The sequence below is a fragment of the Heloderma suspectum genome, chromosome 9 (assembly GCF_057233095.1).
Source record: "Heloderma suspectum isolate Gila_16-S chromosome 9, 16-S_ref, whole genome shotgun sequence".
NCBI classification, from domain to species: Eukaryota; Metazoa; Chordata; class Lepidosauria; order Squamata; family Helodermatidae; genus Heloderma; species Heloderma suspectum.
Genome location: NC_139466.1, coordinates 28916642 through 28935462, shown reverse-complemented (window position 1 = coordinate 28935462; position 18821 = coordinate 28916642). Strand labels below are relative to the sequence as shown.

Genomic DNA, 18821 nt, shown 5'->3' with positions numbered 1-18821 from the left:
ATGAGGGACCTCGACTTGCAGCCACCCAGGAGAAAAGCCAGGAGTAGATGGGCCCATAAAGGGAAAGTTTTGACTCCCCTCTAAAAAGAATAGGGAGCACCACAGAAAAAGACCCACCCCTTGTTGAGTATGGTCTAGCCATGGGTTGGGCAGATTTCAGGCTTGTGGGATATACTTCATTTTTTTTACTAGAAACCAGAGATCTCTCAACCAGGTGAAAAATAGTGGCTCAGGCAGGCAGATACAGGCTAAGAATTAAGGAATAGGGAGGCCCTGAGCCCATGCTGAGCCCAGGAGTTAACCAAAGTTCAATCCTTTCATACAAAACCCCACTCCTGGTTTTCCCCCAAGAGTTCCTTTTCAGCAACCTAATTTAGGAGATGAAAGCTTTTTAGTTGTACCTATTGTTGGATAAATGGAAGTCAGAAACCCTTGTCAATCTACTACAAATCATGCAGAGGACTATCAGCGGATCCCGCCTTTAGCCACTTCTGTTCTAGCATCGACAGTTGATGGTTTCCAGAGCAGGATCTTAATGCCCTTAATGGTTCCTCGGCAGATCTTAATGACCGGGGTGGGAGACATATTGGAGATGGTGCTCCTTGAGGTATGGAGTTCCCAGATTGGTTCAGATGTTAAAAATCCACATTGCAGTTTGAATGGGACATGGGAACAGTCTGACAGCCAATGAAGTTGGTTCAAAACAGGTGTCGCATCTTCTTGACAGTTAGACCCATCAGTGGACAAGCACACATTTTCAGCCAAGAGGGAGGAAGCCACCCAAGGGAACATGTTTTAAACATTGAAGGCAGGGAACAAAATGGACATTCCTGTCACTTTGGGAAGTTCCAGCGCATTGCATCACAGCACAATTGTGTGGCCACAATAAGATTGGCCCTTACCCAGAAAAGTACTTAGCATAATGATTCATCCAGCCCTAAACAGCAGTCATAATTCAGCATGTGGGAGAGGGGAAGGAGACAGTGATGCCAGGGCAATTCAGCTACGAGCAGTGTGTGAGTGTGTGTGTGTGTGTGTGTATGTGTGTGTGTGTGTGTGCAAAAACCACAGGCTCAACATCCTGCATTGCAGACACTAGGCATAGATGATATGCTATTTGGTGTGGTTTAGAGGGAGGCATAAGCATGACTGTCAACCACACAGCCACACACACATCATGCACACAACCTCTTCCTGTTTCCTATAGCAGCATGAAGCTGTGCATTCTCTAGGCCTGTACAACTCTGCCGCATACTGAATGCATATCATTGGCCCATCTAGTCTAGTAATGTCCACCCTGACTGTCAGCTGCTGTCCAAGTTCTTGGGCAAAGGATCTTTCCAGCCCTGAGATCCTGTTAACTGGACATGCCAGAGCCAGAAGCTGGGTTTTATAGCCCCTCACTGTGCTTATGGCTCTTACACTGAATGCCACAGAGTGGAACTTCTGATAATTTTCCATGGGTTTCATAACTCCAAGCTAAATGCTAAGCCGATATTTCTCAATGAACCTGCTTAGATTTTCTTCCACCCTCAAAAAGAAAAAAAAAAAAGTCCTTCTCAATTATCTTCTTTTGAACAATGCAACTGCACATGCTGTTCAGTGTACGAGGAGGAAAACAAGAAGAATGAAGCTGATTGACTCCTGTTTTTAGACACGCTAATCCCTTCTGCTTTCTCTGATCTCTTTTGCTTGCCTGATCACCATCTTCAAAGTCTTTCACAATGAACCAGGACGGGGTGTGTTGTTGTTGTTGTTGTTGCTGGAATGGATAGTTTGATTTCTGCAAATCCTACAGTTCTTACCTATGGAGTTTATACTTGCTTGGGCATACATCTGTCTCACTACAAGGAAATGGTCTCATGGATATCCCAAGAGTAGCATTTAATCTGGGCTATGGTATGTCTGTTTCCAGTGTTCTTTTTGCTCAAAGTTGTGCAGGGGCTCTCTTAGTCAAAGGATGCAAGACTTCCAAGGTACTTCGGAATGTGTCATTTGGTCCTTTCTTAACCGCAAAAGACAGGTGGAAGTTGGAGCAGGCTCTCCACAGCTGCAGACCTAACAGACCAGGAGATTCTGTGAGCTGAGTGGTGCCACACAAAACTGAACATAGGAATCTGTCTTATATCGAGTCAGACCATCTGTCCATTTAGCTGAGCATTGTTTATTCTGAAGGGCAGCAGCAATCCAGAGTTTCAGGCTGAGAGGGGATCTTCCCAGCCCTACTAGCTGAGATTTCGGATGTGCAAATCAGCCAAACCTAAAACTCATTGAAGTTCTTCAAATTCCACTTCAACTTCCACCTCATTTCAATTCATCCCCATATCAGATTGTGAGCAGCTTCTCATTTACTTTTTGCATGAAAATCAGTGTGTATTTTTGTGTGCATTTTTCCAAATGGATACTTCGATTGTGTGCATTTTTCAAAAGTACACATTTTTGTGTGCATTTTTCAAAGGTATGCATCTTTCAAATGTATCTTTTTGTTCCGCAAATTGCATCGCAAGCTTGGAAATGTATGGACTTCAACTGCAGTTTAGGTTCAGGTCCATGGTGGGTTCCAGAGGGTGCAAACTGGCTCAGTTCTGATTAAAGAATGAACCGAAACAAATTTCTCATAAATCTCCAGCTGAGATTACCTGGAGATGCCGAGCAGAGCTGGTGTCTACACCTGGATCCCCACACATTCAGGGTCCACTACAGATGCCTGCCTTGCCTCCCCGCCCATTCTTTTCAGCACAAGGCAGCTGGGTGCTGCCATTTTCATCTCCTGCAATGCCCCTGACATAGCAGCTTTCCCAAGAATTGTGGGAATTTAAAATGGTGCCTAGACCCATCTGCCTGTCACTGCTTCTGCCACTGTCAAGTAAGGTCATCAGGGCCCACTGATGAAGGATGGTCAGTGCCAGCTCCAGGTTTGGAGGTCCTTGGGCAAGAAAATCTCAGTCGGCTCCTCCCTCAGTGACACCGCCTTCTCACCGCCATTGTCCCCAGCTGCTCTTCCTCCTCCTCTTTCTCATCGTTGCTACCACTTGCTTGCCTGACAGGCTAAGGGATAGTAAGCAAGGAGGCCGTGGCATCTCCTGCTCCTCCTCCTCACCACCACCACGATCTCAGCTGGGGTGAGATGAGAGGCAGGTGAACATGCCAGTTACAATGGCAGAGCAAATCCAGGGGGCTCTTGTCAGTGGCCCCCTTCTGGGGTGTGGGCCCTGGGCAGGTGCTCAAACATGACTACTCTCAACATGGGCCCTGAGCATTTCCCGCTCCTCCTAGGCCAGGAGCAAATGGGATACGAACCAACAAATGGAAACCTAACAAGAGTGCCACACCCAAACCACAGAGCCCACAGCGTGGTTCAGAAATGTCTCATGGTGCATCATTCAGATGGGCACGTTTGCCAGGAAGAGCTGGAAAGCAGCTGCTGTGAACAGAGCGACCGTGTGCCCCCAGTTCTTCGACTAAGGCTAATAGTGCCATCTTGTTGAAATTTGCTCCTTGGTCTTTTGGCGGGACTTGAGTTGACTCAGTTGCTCTGATTGATGCATACAGAGAGTTTGCGCTGCCATGCCACCTGCCTTCCTGCTGTTTTTTTAATCTCTAATTTCAGGCTAGGCTGTCAGGAAAGATCCCTTCTGACAAAAAGGAATAGCACATGTGTGTGATGATATTTGTTGGCTTTCTGCTTGGTTACTTGAGCCCAAAAGCTTACTTGAGCCCAAAAAATGCCACAGAACCCTTCCCAACAGAAGGCTCCCAGTTCCTTAAAGTAACACAGAGTGGCCCATGTTCTTCTCTCTTTGGGCAGAGGCTGGCGGGGCGGTGGGATGTTTTTTTCAGTGGGGAAAAAAAAAGCTGGGCCACTTTACTTCAAAAACTGCCAATAAGTCTTACTCCTGTTTTTAGACAACAGGAGTAATGCAACAGCCGAGCAGGGAGAACTGAGTTCATGGAAGCCACCCCTTAAAAGAAGTAATAAGGATAATATGAAAATGGTTCTCAGACTGCAACCCTATATGGTTGTGTTGGGGTCTTTCGGGTTTAGAAAGAAAACAGATAAAGTAGGAGGGGACATGCTGGAGATTTGTAAAATTATGCATGGTGTTGAGGAAGTGAGTTGACAGGGAGATTCCCCCCACCCCCCATTGCTCTCTCCCAGTACTAGAACTTGAGATCACCCAGTGAAACAGATTGGCAGAAGATTCAGAGAAGACAAATGGAAGTCCTTCTTTCTTTTTTTTCCTCATGAAATTTTATTTCATTTCAAAATAACGTTAACAAATTAACAGCAACAAAAAGAAGAACGTACATAATAACACATCAAAATCGCTAAAGGAATCTTAGGGCCCAACCCTATGGGGATAGCCGCCTCCGAACTTGGAGGCAGACAACTACCCAACGCAGGGTGGATGGAGCACGTAGGGGATCCTCTCCTCTGTCCTCCAGCTGCCCTTCATTTGCGGCTAGATGGCTGATTTGGGCTGTCTAGCCAGGGTGCGTCAGAGCAGGGCAGGGGAGTCCGGACGGTTTATAGGAAGCATTGTAATGGTGCTTCTGAAGTCTCTTCCCCTCCCCGCCCCCAGGAACACCCCCTTTTCCCCTGCTTTGAGGTAGGGATGTACGGACTGTGTAAAATCCACTCCGTCTGTGTTTTGCGGATTGTCAGGTGCCTTTTGTTCCATCGTCCGCTCAAAGACACTGCGAATATTTTTTTTCTTCATGCAGAAAAATGCACCAATAATTACGTAAGGATTTACCTAAGTATTTGCATAAGTATTCACATAATTCTCCTTAGTACTGTCCCCATTCCATTCAAAGTTTCCTCAGCAGAAACATACTATTTTCCTATGAATTTATATGCGTAAATTTTGGGAAAGTGAAAAAAAATCATCAGGAAGTCCACAGACAATGTGCAGCCTGAGGGGGTCGTCCCTCAGTGGATTCTACAGGTCGGATTCTTAGAAATTCAAGATCATTTTACTCCATCTCAAATTTGTCCAGCATCCCTACTCTGAGCTGCTGTCATGAGCATGGAGTCAGGAACTCCATGCCACCTATGAGGCAGCAGGGAAGGTAGTGGGGAGGCGGTTTTCTGGGAATCAACTCGGAGCCCCTGCTCCAAGTTCAGTTCCCAGAAACCGGAAGATCCTATGGCCATCTAGGCACTGTATAGCAGCCATAGGATTGTGCCCTTAGTCTATAACAGATATGCTTATGGAACATCTACAATAAAATGGCTTAAGTAGGAGCTCAATATCTAATGAAAGTAAAATGAGAGCCAGTGTGGTGTAGTGGCTAGAGTTGGACTGGGAGTTGGGAGATCTGGGTTCTAGTCCCCATTCAGCCATGGAAGCTCACTGGGTGACTTTGGGCCAGTCACAGACTCTCAGCCCAACCTACCTCACAGGGTTGTTGTTGTGAGGACAAAATGGAGAGGAGGAGGATTATGTATGCCGCCTTGGGCTCCTTAAAGAGGAAAAAAGGCGGGAAATAAATGAAATAAATAAATAAATTCTACAATGTATAAAAGGAGTATGTGTATGTGTATCATTTAAAAAGAAGCCCTTCTTTATACAATGCAAAATTTAATTTGAAGACATCACTGTCACAGGATGTGATGATGGCTACTGGCTTAGAGAGCTTTAAAGGGAGGATCAGACAAATGAATGGAGGGCCAGCCTATCAATGACTATATGGGACCTTCATGTTGAGAGGCAAGAACACCACTCAATGCCAGTAACTGGGGAGAATGTAGACATATGAAGCTGTCTTATAGTGAGTTGACAACCGAATCAATGGACCAACAATTGTACCAAATGAAACTCAGGATAAGAATATGTTTTGTATACTAAAAATGTAGGTACATGTACACCAAACTAAGCTGGCAGTAGCAAGTGAAAGCACCAGGTCTCAAGCTGACGCAGGACTATTGGTGTCTTTAAAGTACAACCACGTGTGGTAACATTTAATACAATTAAATGCAAGAAACTCTATGTAACAAGGGTAAATAAAACATAGCAATGCTTGGACTCAATGGTCTTATAGGCCCCTTCCAACTGTACTGTTCTATGATTCTATGATCAATGCTGCAAACAGTCTGTTTTTCAAATGATAAATTGCAATTAGCTATCTTCAGGAATGTGGTATGGTGTGACATTTACCACACAGAAATGAGTACAGTTCAAGAATGTGTCATTTTAACAAATAATAATAATGACAGGAAACATAAGTAAATTACGTCTGCCCTGCAAGTATAATTACAATTCAAACATACCTCTTGATAATAACGGTTAACAACAGTAAATATGTTCATACAAGAACAGACTCAGTTCATAAATACTCTTCAACAAATAATAATAACAGTGAGCAATAGTTATCTGATGACAACTCCAAAATCTAATGCCATTTCTGTGCTTCATCAGAACAATAAAACTATTCTTTATGTGTAGTCAATATGTAGCCAGACTGTGTTCCTCTCAAATACCATGCCCATTTCTGAGAACTTGTAAAGCAACTTGTGGTCCTCCAGATGTTTTGGCCTACAGCTCCCATAATCCCTCACCACTGGCTATGCTGGCTTGGGCTGATGGGAGATGTAGGCCAAAACATCTCGAGGGCCACAAGTTGCCCACCTGATCTACTGGGACTGGCAGCAGCTCTCCGGGGTCTCGGGGGGATATTTCATTCATTCACTTTCATTGATTTATTATATTTTTTTAGCACCCCATAGCCAAAGCTCTCTGGGCAGTTAACAAAAATTAAAAACCATTAAAATACATATATAAACTATAAAAACCATTCACATAAATGACATAAAACAAATAACACACAATAATAACAACATGTACCTAAAACAATTTAAAACAATCAGCCAGAGACAATCAGAGACTCATTCTACGCTGCCAAATGCCTTAGAGAAGAGGGCAGTTTTAACCTGGCCCTGAAAAGATGACAATGTTGGTGCCAGGCAGGCCTCATCAGGGAGATTATTCCATAAATGGGGAGCCACCACCAAAAAGGCCTTCTCCCTTGTTGGCACCCCCCTGAGCCTCTCTCGGAGGAGACTCCTGGAGGAGGGCCTTGGATGCAGAGCATAGTGTACGGGTCAGTTCATGCCAGGAGAGATGTTCTGTCAGGTACTATGGTCCAAGCCATGTAGGGCTTTATAGGTCAAAACCAACACTTTGAATTGGGCTCGGAAGCATATAGGCAGCCAGTGCAAGCGGGCAAGAATTGATCTTATATGTTCAGACCTTCTGGTCCCTGTTATCCGTCTGGGTGCTGCATTTTGCACACGCTGCAGCTTCCGAACCGTCTTCAAAGGCAGCCCCATGTAGAGTTTGTTTGCTTCCCATCACCTGCTTCCTGGTCCTGCTTTGACCAGAGATGCCAGGAATCGAAAGTGGGACCTTCTGCATGCAAAGCAGGTGCTCTACCACTGAGCTATGATGGCCCTTCCTCCCAGCATCATCAGAAGATGTTGCCTTCGTACCCTGCTTGTGGGCTTCCAAGAGGCATTTGGCTGGCCACTGTGGGAAACTCAATGCTGAGCAGGATGAACATTTGTTCCAGTCCAGCTGGGCTTTTCTTATCTCTGCTGTACAAGGACTTTGCTATGATGATGCACTTTCTTTGCCATTTTCCTCTGTGTGCGGCTTGTGACTCCGCAGTCTGAATAATGTGAGTTAATTTATGAAGGGTTGATGAGATTGGACTTGATCATCCAAGTTCTTTTGCTGTCTGATTTTTATTTATGCAAAATAATGTGCACTTATGGAAATCTAGGGCATTCGTAGTTATGGAAATTTGGAGCACTGCGTAGCCTGCATATATACAGATGTAGGGTGGCCACCGTGACTTACTGACTTTGCTGCACTATGGAATCTTCCACTGGGGGAAAAAAAGTAAAATAAGCTTTCCTCTAGCTTGCTTTTGTGGCTGCAAAGTTCATGTTGAAACCAGAAAGGCCAGCAGAAAACAGGAGCTGGCTTCAAACTGATGCTGAGACATTTGGTGAGGCACAATGAAAAATGATTCACTTCCGGGCCAATTCACATAAACATCGGGCACAGTGGGTAGCCACTGGCAAAGGGCTTGAAAGACTTCCACATGCCTGCTCCTTGCTTATGTTCATCTCTTTCTGCGCATCTCCTGTCCTGCTCAGGAGTCATCCGTTGGCCCTCCACTGGAAATGTTCTCATTAGGGGTCAACACATGCAGGAAGTCCATAGTGCCTGCAGCAGTGGTGCACACATCCTGCTGGACACATGGAAGAAGCAATGGATTTTCATGTGCTTCCCTAGTAACTACCAATTACACCCAGTGTTCGTGTGACCTGGCCATGAGGCTCATGGCACCATGCACTAAGTAGCATCCTTAAGCAGCTGGTGCGACACTGGCAGCCCACAGGGCCAACCACTGAGAAAACCCCTTGGATCTTCTTTTTAAAAAATCTAGTGACGTCAGTCTGATCAGAGCCAAGCAGCATCGTTGTAAATTCCCTCAATGCCTCTGTGTTCAGAGTGATGCTACATTGGGGGAATTGTGGAAAATAGAAATCACCCCACCTGGCATCAACAGGCTCACCAAGGTCAGATAGGGATCACTAGAAGGTACTTTGTGGAGGGACCTCTCTCAAACCTGGAGTAGGGTGGCCACTTCTCAATCACCCAAAACAGAGGATGCAGATTTGAATACAAATACCTGATGGAGTGCCTCTCCCAACATGAACCTACCCATACACAATGCTCAACTTCTACGGACGTCCCCCAGGTGCCTACTCCAAGGGAGGCCCAGGAGATAGCAACAAAAGAGAGGGCCTTCTTGGTGGTGGCCACCCAATTTTGGAATAATCTCCCAAACGAGGCTCGCCTGGAGCCAACTTTGCTATCTTTTCAGCGTCAAGTCAAGACTTTTCTCTTTTCCCAGGCATCTGGCAGCATGAGATGAGTTTTAATTGATCCTGGATTTGTGTTATGGTTTGATTGATTGCTCAAAGTTGCTTTTAGATATATGTTCTCCCTGTGTATACTGTCTTTTGTATCTTTATAAAGTTTTTAAATTTTGTATATTGTATTTTTAATGTTTGTAATCTCTGTAAACCACCCAGAGAGCTTTAGCTATGGGATGGTATAGAAATGTAATAGAAGAAGAAGAAGAAGAAGAAGAAGAAGAAGAAGAAGAAGAAGAAGAAGAAGAACAGCAGCAGCAGCAGCAGCATATGCTATTATGTATGCATAGGTGCAGATTTAGAAATAATTATTATAATTTAAATAGAAATACAATAGATCTCACCATACCAGGGGAAGATGGTGACTAGGTGCTCTGTGTGCCTGCTAGGGATGTATGGATTTTGTTAAATCTCTTCCATCTATGTTTCACAGATTGTCAGGTGTCTTTCCTTCTGTTGTCTGCTCACTGATGAAATGGTATTTTATGTATAAGTATTTCATTTGTTTGCAAATGCACAGTGGCGCTAATGCATATTTGCACTAATGTGCCCTTGTACAAGTGCACACTTGTGTAAATCCCCTCAAAAGTTGAAAACTTGGTCAACAAGTCCACAGAATCTGTGCATCTCAGAAAAAGCTGGTCCACTGTGGAAGCTACAGGTTGGATTCATAGAAATCTAATCTCATTTTAATCTGTTGAAGATTTGTTGTTGCTGTCCATGTGCTGCTAACTGTTGATGGGCAACTTCAAGGCCCCTGTGCTCCTTCCTTAGAGTTCTTTCTCTTTAAACTAGGCTTCAGAATAGACGATGCCTTCAAATAGAGGATTGTCCTCTGATAGCTCTTCAAATAGAGGACTGTCCACTGTAAAGTAAGACATATGGCCACCCAAATGCGGAATAAACCCTGTCAAGCAGCTACCATATTCTAGATGATTATTGTGGAATAAGAAGGAATGAATCCCCATGTGACTCAAATGACCCTGTCTGTGATACAGTCAAGCAGCAGTATTAGGGTGAAGATGGAGGCTTAGTCTATAGAATGAGGTGATAAGGCGAGATGACAGAGTGGTTTGTAACACTTCAGAGGACAGGTGGGGATGTCGTTTTTGAATTTGAGGGGTGGAGACACTGGAAGGCCAGGCTCTGCCATCCTCCTTAAGGCCTCAGTGGACTGCAATCCTTTGCTGAGACAACAGCTCCTTATGGGAGAATCCTCCAACCAGCACTCCTTGCAGTGTCTATCCTGATGTGATTTCTGCCTTGTCTGACAAGACCCAAAACAGACAGTGAGCCCTGAGCCTCATACCTAGTCAGAGCAGCTGGAGAAAGTGCAGAAAAGGGCCACTAAAATGATCTAGGGGCTGGAGGGAAGGATACAGCAGCTGGGGTTGTTTAGCTTGGGGGGGAAAGGTGGGTAAGGGGAGGCATGGCAGAGGTGTACAAAATTATGCATGGTGTGGAGAATGTGGATAGGGGGACGTTTTTCTCCCTCTCTCATAATACTAGAACCCAATGGGGTCATCCCATGAAGCCAATTGGTGGGAGATTCAGGACAGATAAAAGGAAGGGCTTCTTCACACAGCACGTAGCTAAACTATGGAATTCACTTCCACAAGACTTAGTGATGGCCACCAATTTGGATGGCTTTAAAAGAGGGCAAGACAAATTCATGGAGGAGAAGGCTATCAATGACTTCTAGTCCTGATGGCTGTATGCTACCTCCTATATCAGAGGCACTATGCCTATGTACACCAGTTGCTGGGGAACATGGGTGGGAGGGTGCTGATGCATTCCCTGTCCTGCTTTTGGGTGTCCCACAGGCTGCTGGTTGGCCACTGTGTGAACAAAATGCTGGACTAGATGGACCCTTGGTCTGATCCAGCATGGCTCTTCCTATATACTTATGTTCTTACGTTAAGCCCTTGGCCAGCTCATCCTCCTCTATGACCATGTCCTGGCTGTTATTTAAGGCTGGAGCCATGACCTCTCTCACCATACTTAAAATGTCTGTCTTCATCCTTTGCATTGTTAGAATACACATAATTCTTACAGAAAATGCTAGCTTCTGTGGAAGTTTTAAGAATGGGGGGTGTAATCACAACTGGAAACAGTAATTTATGTGATGTTTAGCATTGGATTTTGTCTACAGTTTTGTTTAACTTTCCATGCGCTAGCTAGTAACTGATGGGTGTTTCTCTCTTGTCCCCCCCCCCCCAGTCTTTTCACTACGCTTCTCTGAGGGTAAAAAGCAAAAAATGGCCCAAAGGTAAGTTGTTTCAACAATTACTAAGTATTACAAAACTCAGAAATTAAGACCATGCTTAGGTGAAAGTGTTGCATTTTCACAGGCAAAACATCTAAGGGCCAAACTAAACGTTTTCCTAATCACACACAGTGGAGCTGTGTGTGATTGTTTTCCCTACTCTCCTGCAAATGTGCACAGCCCCAATTCGGATTGGGACCATGGTGCTTAAGGAGAGGAGGGCATAAGCTTCCCTTCCCCCCCACACACACACACACTGTGTGTGTCATGTGGGATTGGTAAATGCTCATTCTGTTTTGCCTTTTTGTTTTTTCTCTGCTAACTGCCTTTCTAACAGGACGCATCATTACTAACTAATAGGGATGTACAAATCCCACTTACCGATCCGCTGCTGGGGTCCACCGTGGGGGGAGGCAATCCGTCCCCCCCGGAATCCTACCCAGCTGGCTCCGCTCCTCAGCAAGGCCACGGAGCCGCAGGCCGGGGTCGACCGCAGCTGGACTTGCGGCCGCTGCCGGGCCGCTGTGGCCGCAAATGGCGGCCATCATAGAGGCTGCCATTTGCGTGCCTGCATTAGGCTGTGATAGGCTACGTAAGTATTTACGTAGCCTATCATGGCAAAAGGCAGGCATGAAATGGCGTAGCGGCTGTCATTTGTGTGCCTGCATTAGGCCATGATAGGCTACGTAAATACTTACGTAGCCTATTATGGCCTAATACAGGCACGCAAATGGCGGCCGCTACAACAGCTGCCATTTGCAGCCGCAGAGGCTGCAAGATGACCTGGAGCTGCCACCGCAGCCGCAGCTGCTGCAGCCACTGCAGCTGCCACCACAGCTGTCAGGTAGTCCATCCCGGGGTGGATTTCGGGGGGGGGGAGGCCGTTCCACCATGGACTCCGGGGGGGGGGAGGATTCTAAAGAATCCAGCCTCACTGGAGTCTATGGCAGATTTCTCCACCATCCCTACTAAATAATCCCATCACTGACAACTGTTGGATTCAGCTCTACTCACCATTTTCATCCTACCCCCTGTGACAGTAACTGTTCCAGGGAGATCACATTTGCAGAACTCTAAGACCAAACTAAACGTTCTCCTAATCATGCATAGTGGAGCTATGTGTGATTGTTTTCCCTACTCTCCGGCAAGTGTGCATGGCCCTCATTCAGATTGGGACCAAGGCACTCTGAGAGAGGAGGGTATAAGTTTTCCTCCATCCATTTTTGTCCCAAAATTCTAGCCCCCACCCCAGGACTTAAAAATAAGAAAAAAATGTCTCCATTGGAAGGCGGACTTCAGGATGAAAGTGGGCGTGGTAGGGAGCTTAAGCCCTTCTCCCCTTAAGCACCATGGTCCCAATCTGAATGTACCGTCCAGCCAAAGCTCTAAAGGTGCTATCCAAGGTGCTGAACCTTATTCCCAAAATGGGTTGAGCACCTTGGATTGCACCTTCAGAGCTTTGGCTGGTTGTAACTAAAATCCAGAATGCAATCGCCAGCCCTTGGGAGCTGGAATTACCAGCTGCCACTGATTTCCCCTTTCTATTCCTTTAATGCTTTCTGGTTTCGCTATGCAGGATTGCTCTTCTCCCTCCCATCTTGCTAGCCCTGGTGGTGATGCCTCCTCCTCTCAGCTGACTTTCTTGTAAAAGGAAGCATTGCAGCAACCAACTGGTTCAGGTTGCCGCCCCATGGCGCATGGTTTTAAACGAAAGAGTTTTTTTCCTTAGCAGTGAGCTGCACCAATCAGACACTGACTTTGGGGAAGCAGAGCCAATGAGGGCACAGGAGTGGTGTAAAGTCCACCCCTTTGCCTCTTCTATGCCCTCATTGGCTGTGTTCCCCCAAAGTCAGCATCTGATTGGTTCAGCTCATACAAAGTTAAGAAAGAAAAAAATATTTAACATAGCACATTGCAGGGTGGCAGCCTCAACCGGCTGGCTGCCAGAGCACTTCCTTTAACAAGCAAGGAGGAGGAGGAGACACTGCTGCTTGTCATGGGGACATTTAGGGGACCTCCCAAAGCACAGGGCCCAGGATCTCTGCCCCATGATCTGGCCCTAGCGGCGCCACTGGGTACAGCTCCATCCAAGACAGGTTGAACCCTTGTTCCCAAATCTGCCTTTTTTTTTTTTTTTACTGACCCGGAGCTTCAATTTGTCCATTACTGATGTCGGACATTGATTCAGAACTTGAACAGCTTCCTTGGATTTTGATGGAAAGGAGAGGTAGAGTTGGATGTCATCAGCATATTGGTGACACTGAACCCCCAAACTCCAGACACACACACACACACACACACCATGATTTGATGTTGATGTTACATAGCATTAGGGATACCTAATCCCCTGTCGTTGACAGCCAGTGTAGTGTAGTGGTGAGAGTGACGGACTGGGAGCCGGGAGATCCGGGTTCTAGTCCCCACTCGGCCATGGAAGCTCACTGGGTGACTTTGGGCCAGTCACAGACTCTCAGCCCAACCTACCTCACAGGGTTGTTGTTGTGAGGATACAACGGAGAGGAGGAGGATAATGTAAGCTGCCTTGGGTTCCTTGCAAGAGGAAAAAAGGCGGGATATAAATGCAATAATAAATAAATAAATAAATAAATAAATACCTGTCAAGGGCTCCTTGGAGGCCTCTCTCAGTCTAATTCAGTAGCCAAATCCAGACACAGACAAAGGGATTCTTTTCAAAGCTTTATTCCTCTTTTACAACTTAACAACTCTACTGTTAGCAACTAGATATGAGCAGCAGGGTACCTATGCCCTAAGTTGGAACAGTTGGTCCCCGTTTGAAGGAGAATCACTGGCAGACCCTGAACTTATGGGCTAGGGAGAGTCCCTCCCCTTTTCCCTTGGATCCTCTGGGCGCAACCGTTGTTTGCATGCCAACTAGGCACTATGCCTTCTTTCCGCACCCTCCATTTGGCACCCCTCCCTGCGTCGGCGTTGCGTGTCCAGCAAGTCTGCTTCCTGCACTCTCTCACTCCCGGGACTGCTATCTATGCCAGGAATGCTGGTGGGAGGAATCTCTGCCAGCTGTTGGCCCTGGGAAGGATGAGCGCACTCCTCTCCCAGGAGCGGCTGCTCTTCCTCAGAATCAGAAGTACTCTGGGATTCTATGGGCTCAGTGTCCACCCTGACAATACCATACATCAGCCTTCCCCAGGCTGGCACTGTTCAGTTGTGTTGGACTACAGTTCCCACCATCCTCAGCCAGTATGACCATTGGCCATGCCAGAAGGCAATGCTGAGAGTTGTAGTCCTACACATCTGGAGGGTACCAGGCTCGAGAAGACTGCCATAGGCCAACAACCAAGGCTAACTTCTGTAGGTGAGGCCACCCAGAGGAAGGCCTCAGATTCACCTTAGCGAACAGGCAGGTTTGTATGGGAGAAGTTGGTCCTTTTTAGCTCCCCAAACCCTAAAGCTTAATTTCCAGCTTGCATGTTCTGGAGTTCTTCTAAAACTGGCTAGAATTCAGAATGTCATTCCAAAAGGAATCAACTTTTCAGAGCTTAGCTGTGGGATACCATAGAAGAACGAATAGTAATTTAATGGGATCTAAACTCATGACTCTGCTTCACAGCTGTAGGACAAATATAATTAATATAACAATGTAAACTCAATTTTTCACACTGAACAGCCTAATGTTTTAATTAAATTTGCCCTGGGCTTATAAGGAAAATGATATGAATATTACAGGGGGAAATTCTGTTTCTGGTGATAAAAGTGGGGAGGAGGGAGAAAGGGAGAATAAAATTTCAGGGTTATCAAGTTGATGTTCTGAAATGATGAAAAGGAAGTCTTCCTGTTGAAGTACATTTAATAGTGTCCTATAAAACCCATATGCTCCTTAACCTCTGATAAATATACATGTGGCATACACTGACCATTCTCTCCTACTTCCTTAAAAAGAGATCAGACAAAATAAAGTCCCAATAATCTATAACAACATCTGATGTTATAGGAAGCACCAAGAAATCAAAAGTCAAGAAGCTGACCAAGTCCTTCAGACATCTGTGTATCCAGATCAACCTTATTCTACTTTCGGCAGTTGCATTTCAGAATGGAAGAGAAGCCAAGCCAGTGCTGCAGAATGGCCAATGTGAGGAAGACCTGATCAATCTAGAATCATAGAATAGTAGGGTTGGAAGGCGCCTATAAGACCATCGAGTCCAACCCCCTGCTCAATGCAGGAGTCCAAGTCAGGCAGGAATACAAGTCTGTATCAAATATTTCTACAATCTAATTGTAGAAATATTTGAAGCTGTTGTTCGTTGGATACATTCTAACAGCCCACTTGTATTTTATGAGGGCTGGGGTCATGAAGGGTAGTATTGCATGTTAGTCCTACATAGAGTAGGACCATTGAAATGAATAGGGCATAAGTTAGTGATGGCTAACCTAACTCCCATTCATTTCAGTGGGTCTAATCTATGTAGGACTAACATTCAATACTACTCTAAGGGAGCAATCCTATGGCTGCTAGTCAGTGGCTAGACAGCCACGAGATACGTCAGTTTCCAGGAACCCAGCTCGGAACCCATACTCTGAGGTTGGTTCCCTGAGAGCCAGCTTTCCCCCCACTTCCATGCTGCCTCACAGGCAGCTCAGAACAGCCCCACACTCTGCACTCACCAGAGGAATGCGGAGCAGTGAAAACGGGGCAATCCAGGGGGCATTCCAGGGTGGGAAGGCAGAAATGCCAGTACGACACATCCTATGTGTTGTCTGGTAGCCGCTTTTCCCGCTCCTCCTTCCCATGGCTAGACAGCCGAAAGTGGTTGTCTAGCCGCAAATGCAAGGTGGCTGAGGCACGGAGGGGATGATCCCCTCCGTATTTCGCCTGCCCTGCATTGGATAGGCCTCTGAGTTCGGATGTGGCCGCCTATCTCCATAGGATTGCGCCCTAAGACACTAAGTGAGGGTTGGATCCAAAGGTTCCCTTCCTCCAATGGTAAGACCCAAACTGTTAGAAGCAGGCGCCTTCTGTCAGCAGAGGGGAACTTCTGGATCCAACCTTGAGTGTGAACTGGTAGAACTGAAGGTCCAATCTCACCTTAGCCATGAATCTACTAGGTGTGCTGTTTTCTTAACTCCCCCCTCCATGTGAAATATAGGGGGTGGGCAGAAGGTAGCTTGGGATCTAAACTGGTAGATCTATGGATGATCTGCAATAGATCAGCCAAATTATTGTTTAACGATCGCAAAGCAAAATTACTCCCACCTCCCCTGAATTAGACTGCTGTAATCAGGAATGGATTTTTGTGTGCAAGGAACGTAGGACGCTACCATATACTGAGTGTGTCTAACCCAGTATCGTCGACACTGACTGGCAACAGCTCTCCATGGTTTCAGGCAGGAGTACTGCCATGCCTGGAGATGCTGGGGATTGAATCTGGGACCTTCTGCATACCAAGCATGGGCTCTACTTCCTGAGCTATGGCCCTTTCACCAAGGACTGTGAGCTCAATTCAGTTCTGATAGTCGAAACAAATTCCTGTGCTCAGTGCTGATGAGTCTTGCCTCCACCCATGAAATGTGCTACCACCCTGCAAAAAGCAGAAAAGAGAAGGCAGCTTTGCCATTTTTCACCATCCATTTCCATCTCTTTAAATGGCCCACAAGTTCTACTTTGGGAACATTTGGCCCAGCACTACCATTTTTCTGTTACAGAGTGGATAGCCTCTGGGGACTAAATAGATCAGGAAAACTATGGAAGGCAGAGGCTTAGGAAACTCCCCCCCCCCCATGTAGCAGTACTGCTCTGATCAAAATTTGACAGACCCCCTTTACACACACACACACACACACACACACACCTGCTTTAATGGCAACGAACAAACATCAAGAGATCAGATCACACATCTCTTACATTACACCTGTTTCAGCCCTAAATGACACTTATTAACCTCTGGATTATATGGATAAAATAGCAAAAGGATTCAGGAATTGCAGATGGATTGCCCTTTCTTATTCAAAGACATTGTACAGAACACTGTAAATTGTTTTTGTGAGCCATTGTTAAGGAGGGGAGGACGCAATATGTGTTTACCTGCCCTCTCTCCAAATTTTGGAAGTTCTCATGCTGCCGTTTTCCTTCAAGGAGGGTCGCTGAACAACAGCAGCAGGCGACGGATCTCCTGCAAAGACTTAGGGCATGGAGACTGCGAGGGCTGGTTGTGGAAGAAAAAGGATGCCAAAGGCTACTTCGTCCAGAAGTGGAAAAAATACTGGTTCGTCCTGAAGGATTCTTCCCTCTATTGGTACACGAACCAGAATGTAAGTAACCACAACAATTAGGAGGAAGACGAAAAACCCAAAACTTGAATACTGTCACACTACTTCTTGGTAAAGAGTACATTTGAGGTGTGGGCCAGCCCTGGATTTAACTAGTAGACTGGTCACCAAGGGCGACAAGGACTTCCATGCAGGTAAGCGAGCATGCTGGCCAATGAAGGATGGAGTGCTCTGTCCACCATCTGTGCTGAGCATAGAAGCCAAGAGGGCTGCCAAAGGAGGGAAGCCAACTCCTCTGCACCCAGCATAGAAATGCAGTAGGCCACTGCAAGATAGATGAAGCTCTATGTAGGGATGTACAGACTTTGGAAAATCCATTCTATCTGCATGTCATGGATTGCCAGGTGCCTTTTGTTGCATCGCCCCCCATTAGTGGAATCGTTCTTTTCCCATTTCTTGAATTTGTGCAAATTTGCATTGTGAAAATTTGCAGTTGTGAAAATTTGCACAGACAAAAATGTGCAAATCCCCCCCAAAATGCACAAATCCCCCCCCCAAATGTGCATTTTCATGCTTTAGCCTATGGGGAAAATGCGCATTTTCAGCTGGTGTTTTTTATTTTAGTATTTTTCTATGACTAAGTTTGGGTAAAATTTTGGAAAGTAAAAAAAAAAAAAAGTCTGCAAGCCCGTGGAATCTGTGCAACTAGGAGAAGCTGGTCCACTGTGGAATCCATGGGTCGGATTCATAGAAATCTGAACTCATTTTTTTCCATTGCAGATTTCTCTGACAGCCCTAGTTCTGTGTTCCTCTGCAAGGCCCCAGAAGCTAGTTTGAAAAAAATACAGCCTAGTAACTTTTGCAAGCTAGTAATGTGGGTAGGGTATTTAAAAGGCTGACAGAGTCTGTTGCTGTATATAGTTTTGCTATATATCAAGGGTGCTGAGCCCCAAATCCAGCCCCCCTGAGGTCCCAATCCAGCCCTCCGGGACTACCCAGAAAGCCATGCCCCCTCCCCCTGGCCCTAGTCCCTTTCCCCTGACTGCTGATTGTTTGCTGGTTTCCTGGCTTGTGTGCCATTTTTTCCCCATTCTAAAAGATTGAAATGCTGCTGCTAAGACTTAGTTACTGGTAGTAAAAGCTTTAAGCTAAAATATGCTGGTATTTTTCGTATTTGCCTTTTGCGCCACCGACCACTGGAATTGGACCCTCGGGGTGAAAGAGGTTCAAAACCCCTGCTATATATGGATAGGTTCAGAATTTGCAAATGGGGACACTGTTGATACATTGGGTAGGCTCGGATCCATGCTAGATACTGCATAGAGGAAGTAATGTGTGCATGGCACATACATGCACAGTTAC

At 45.9% G+C, this 18821-nt stretch overlaps 1 protein-coding gene across 1 annotated transcript in view; it reads left to right on the top strand.

The window, feature by feature from the left end:
- The window catches only part of LOC146338550 (connector enhancer of kinase suppressor of ras 2-like), a 122588-nt gene that overhangs the window by 31431 nt on the left and 72336 nt on the right, over positions 1-18821 (top strand). The window contains exons 4-5 of the mRNA XM_084814027.1: positions 11171-11219; positions 17326-17501. Of these exons, the coding sequence (XP_084670153.1) occupies positions 11171-11219; positions 17326-17501 (225 nt within the window). The remainder of the gene's footprint in view (positions 1-11170; positions 11220-17325; positions 17502-18821) is intronic.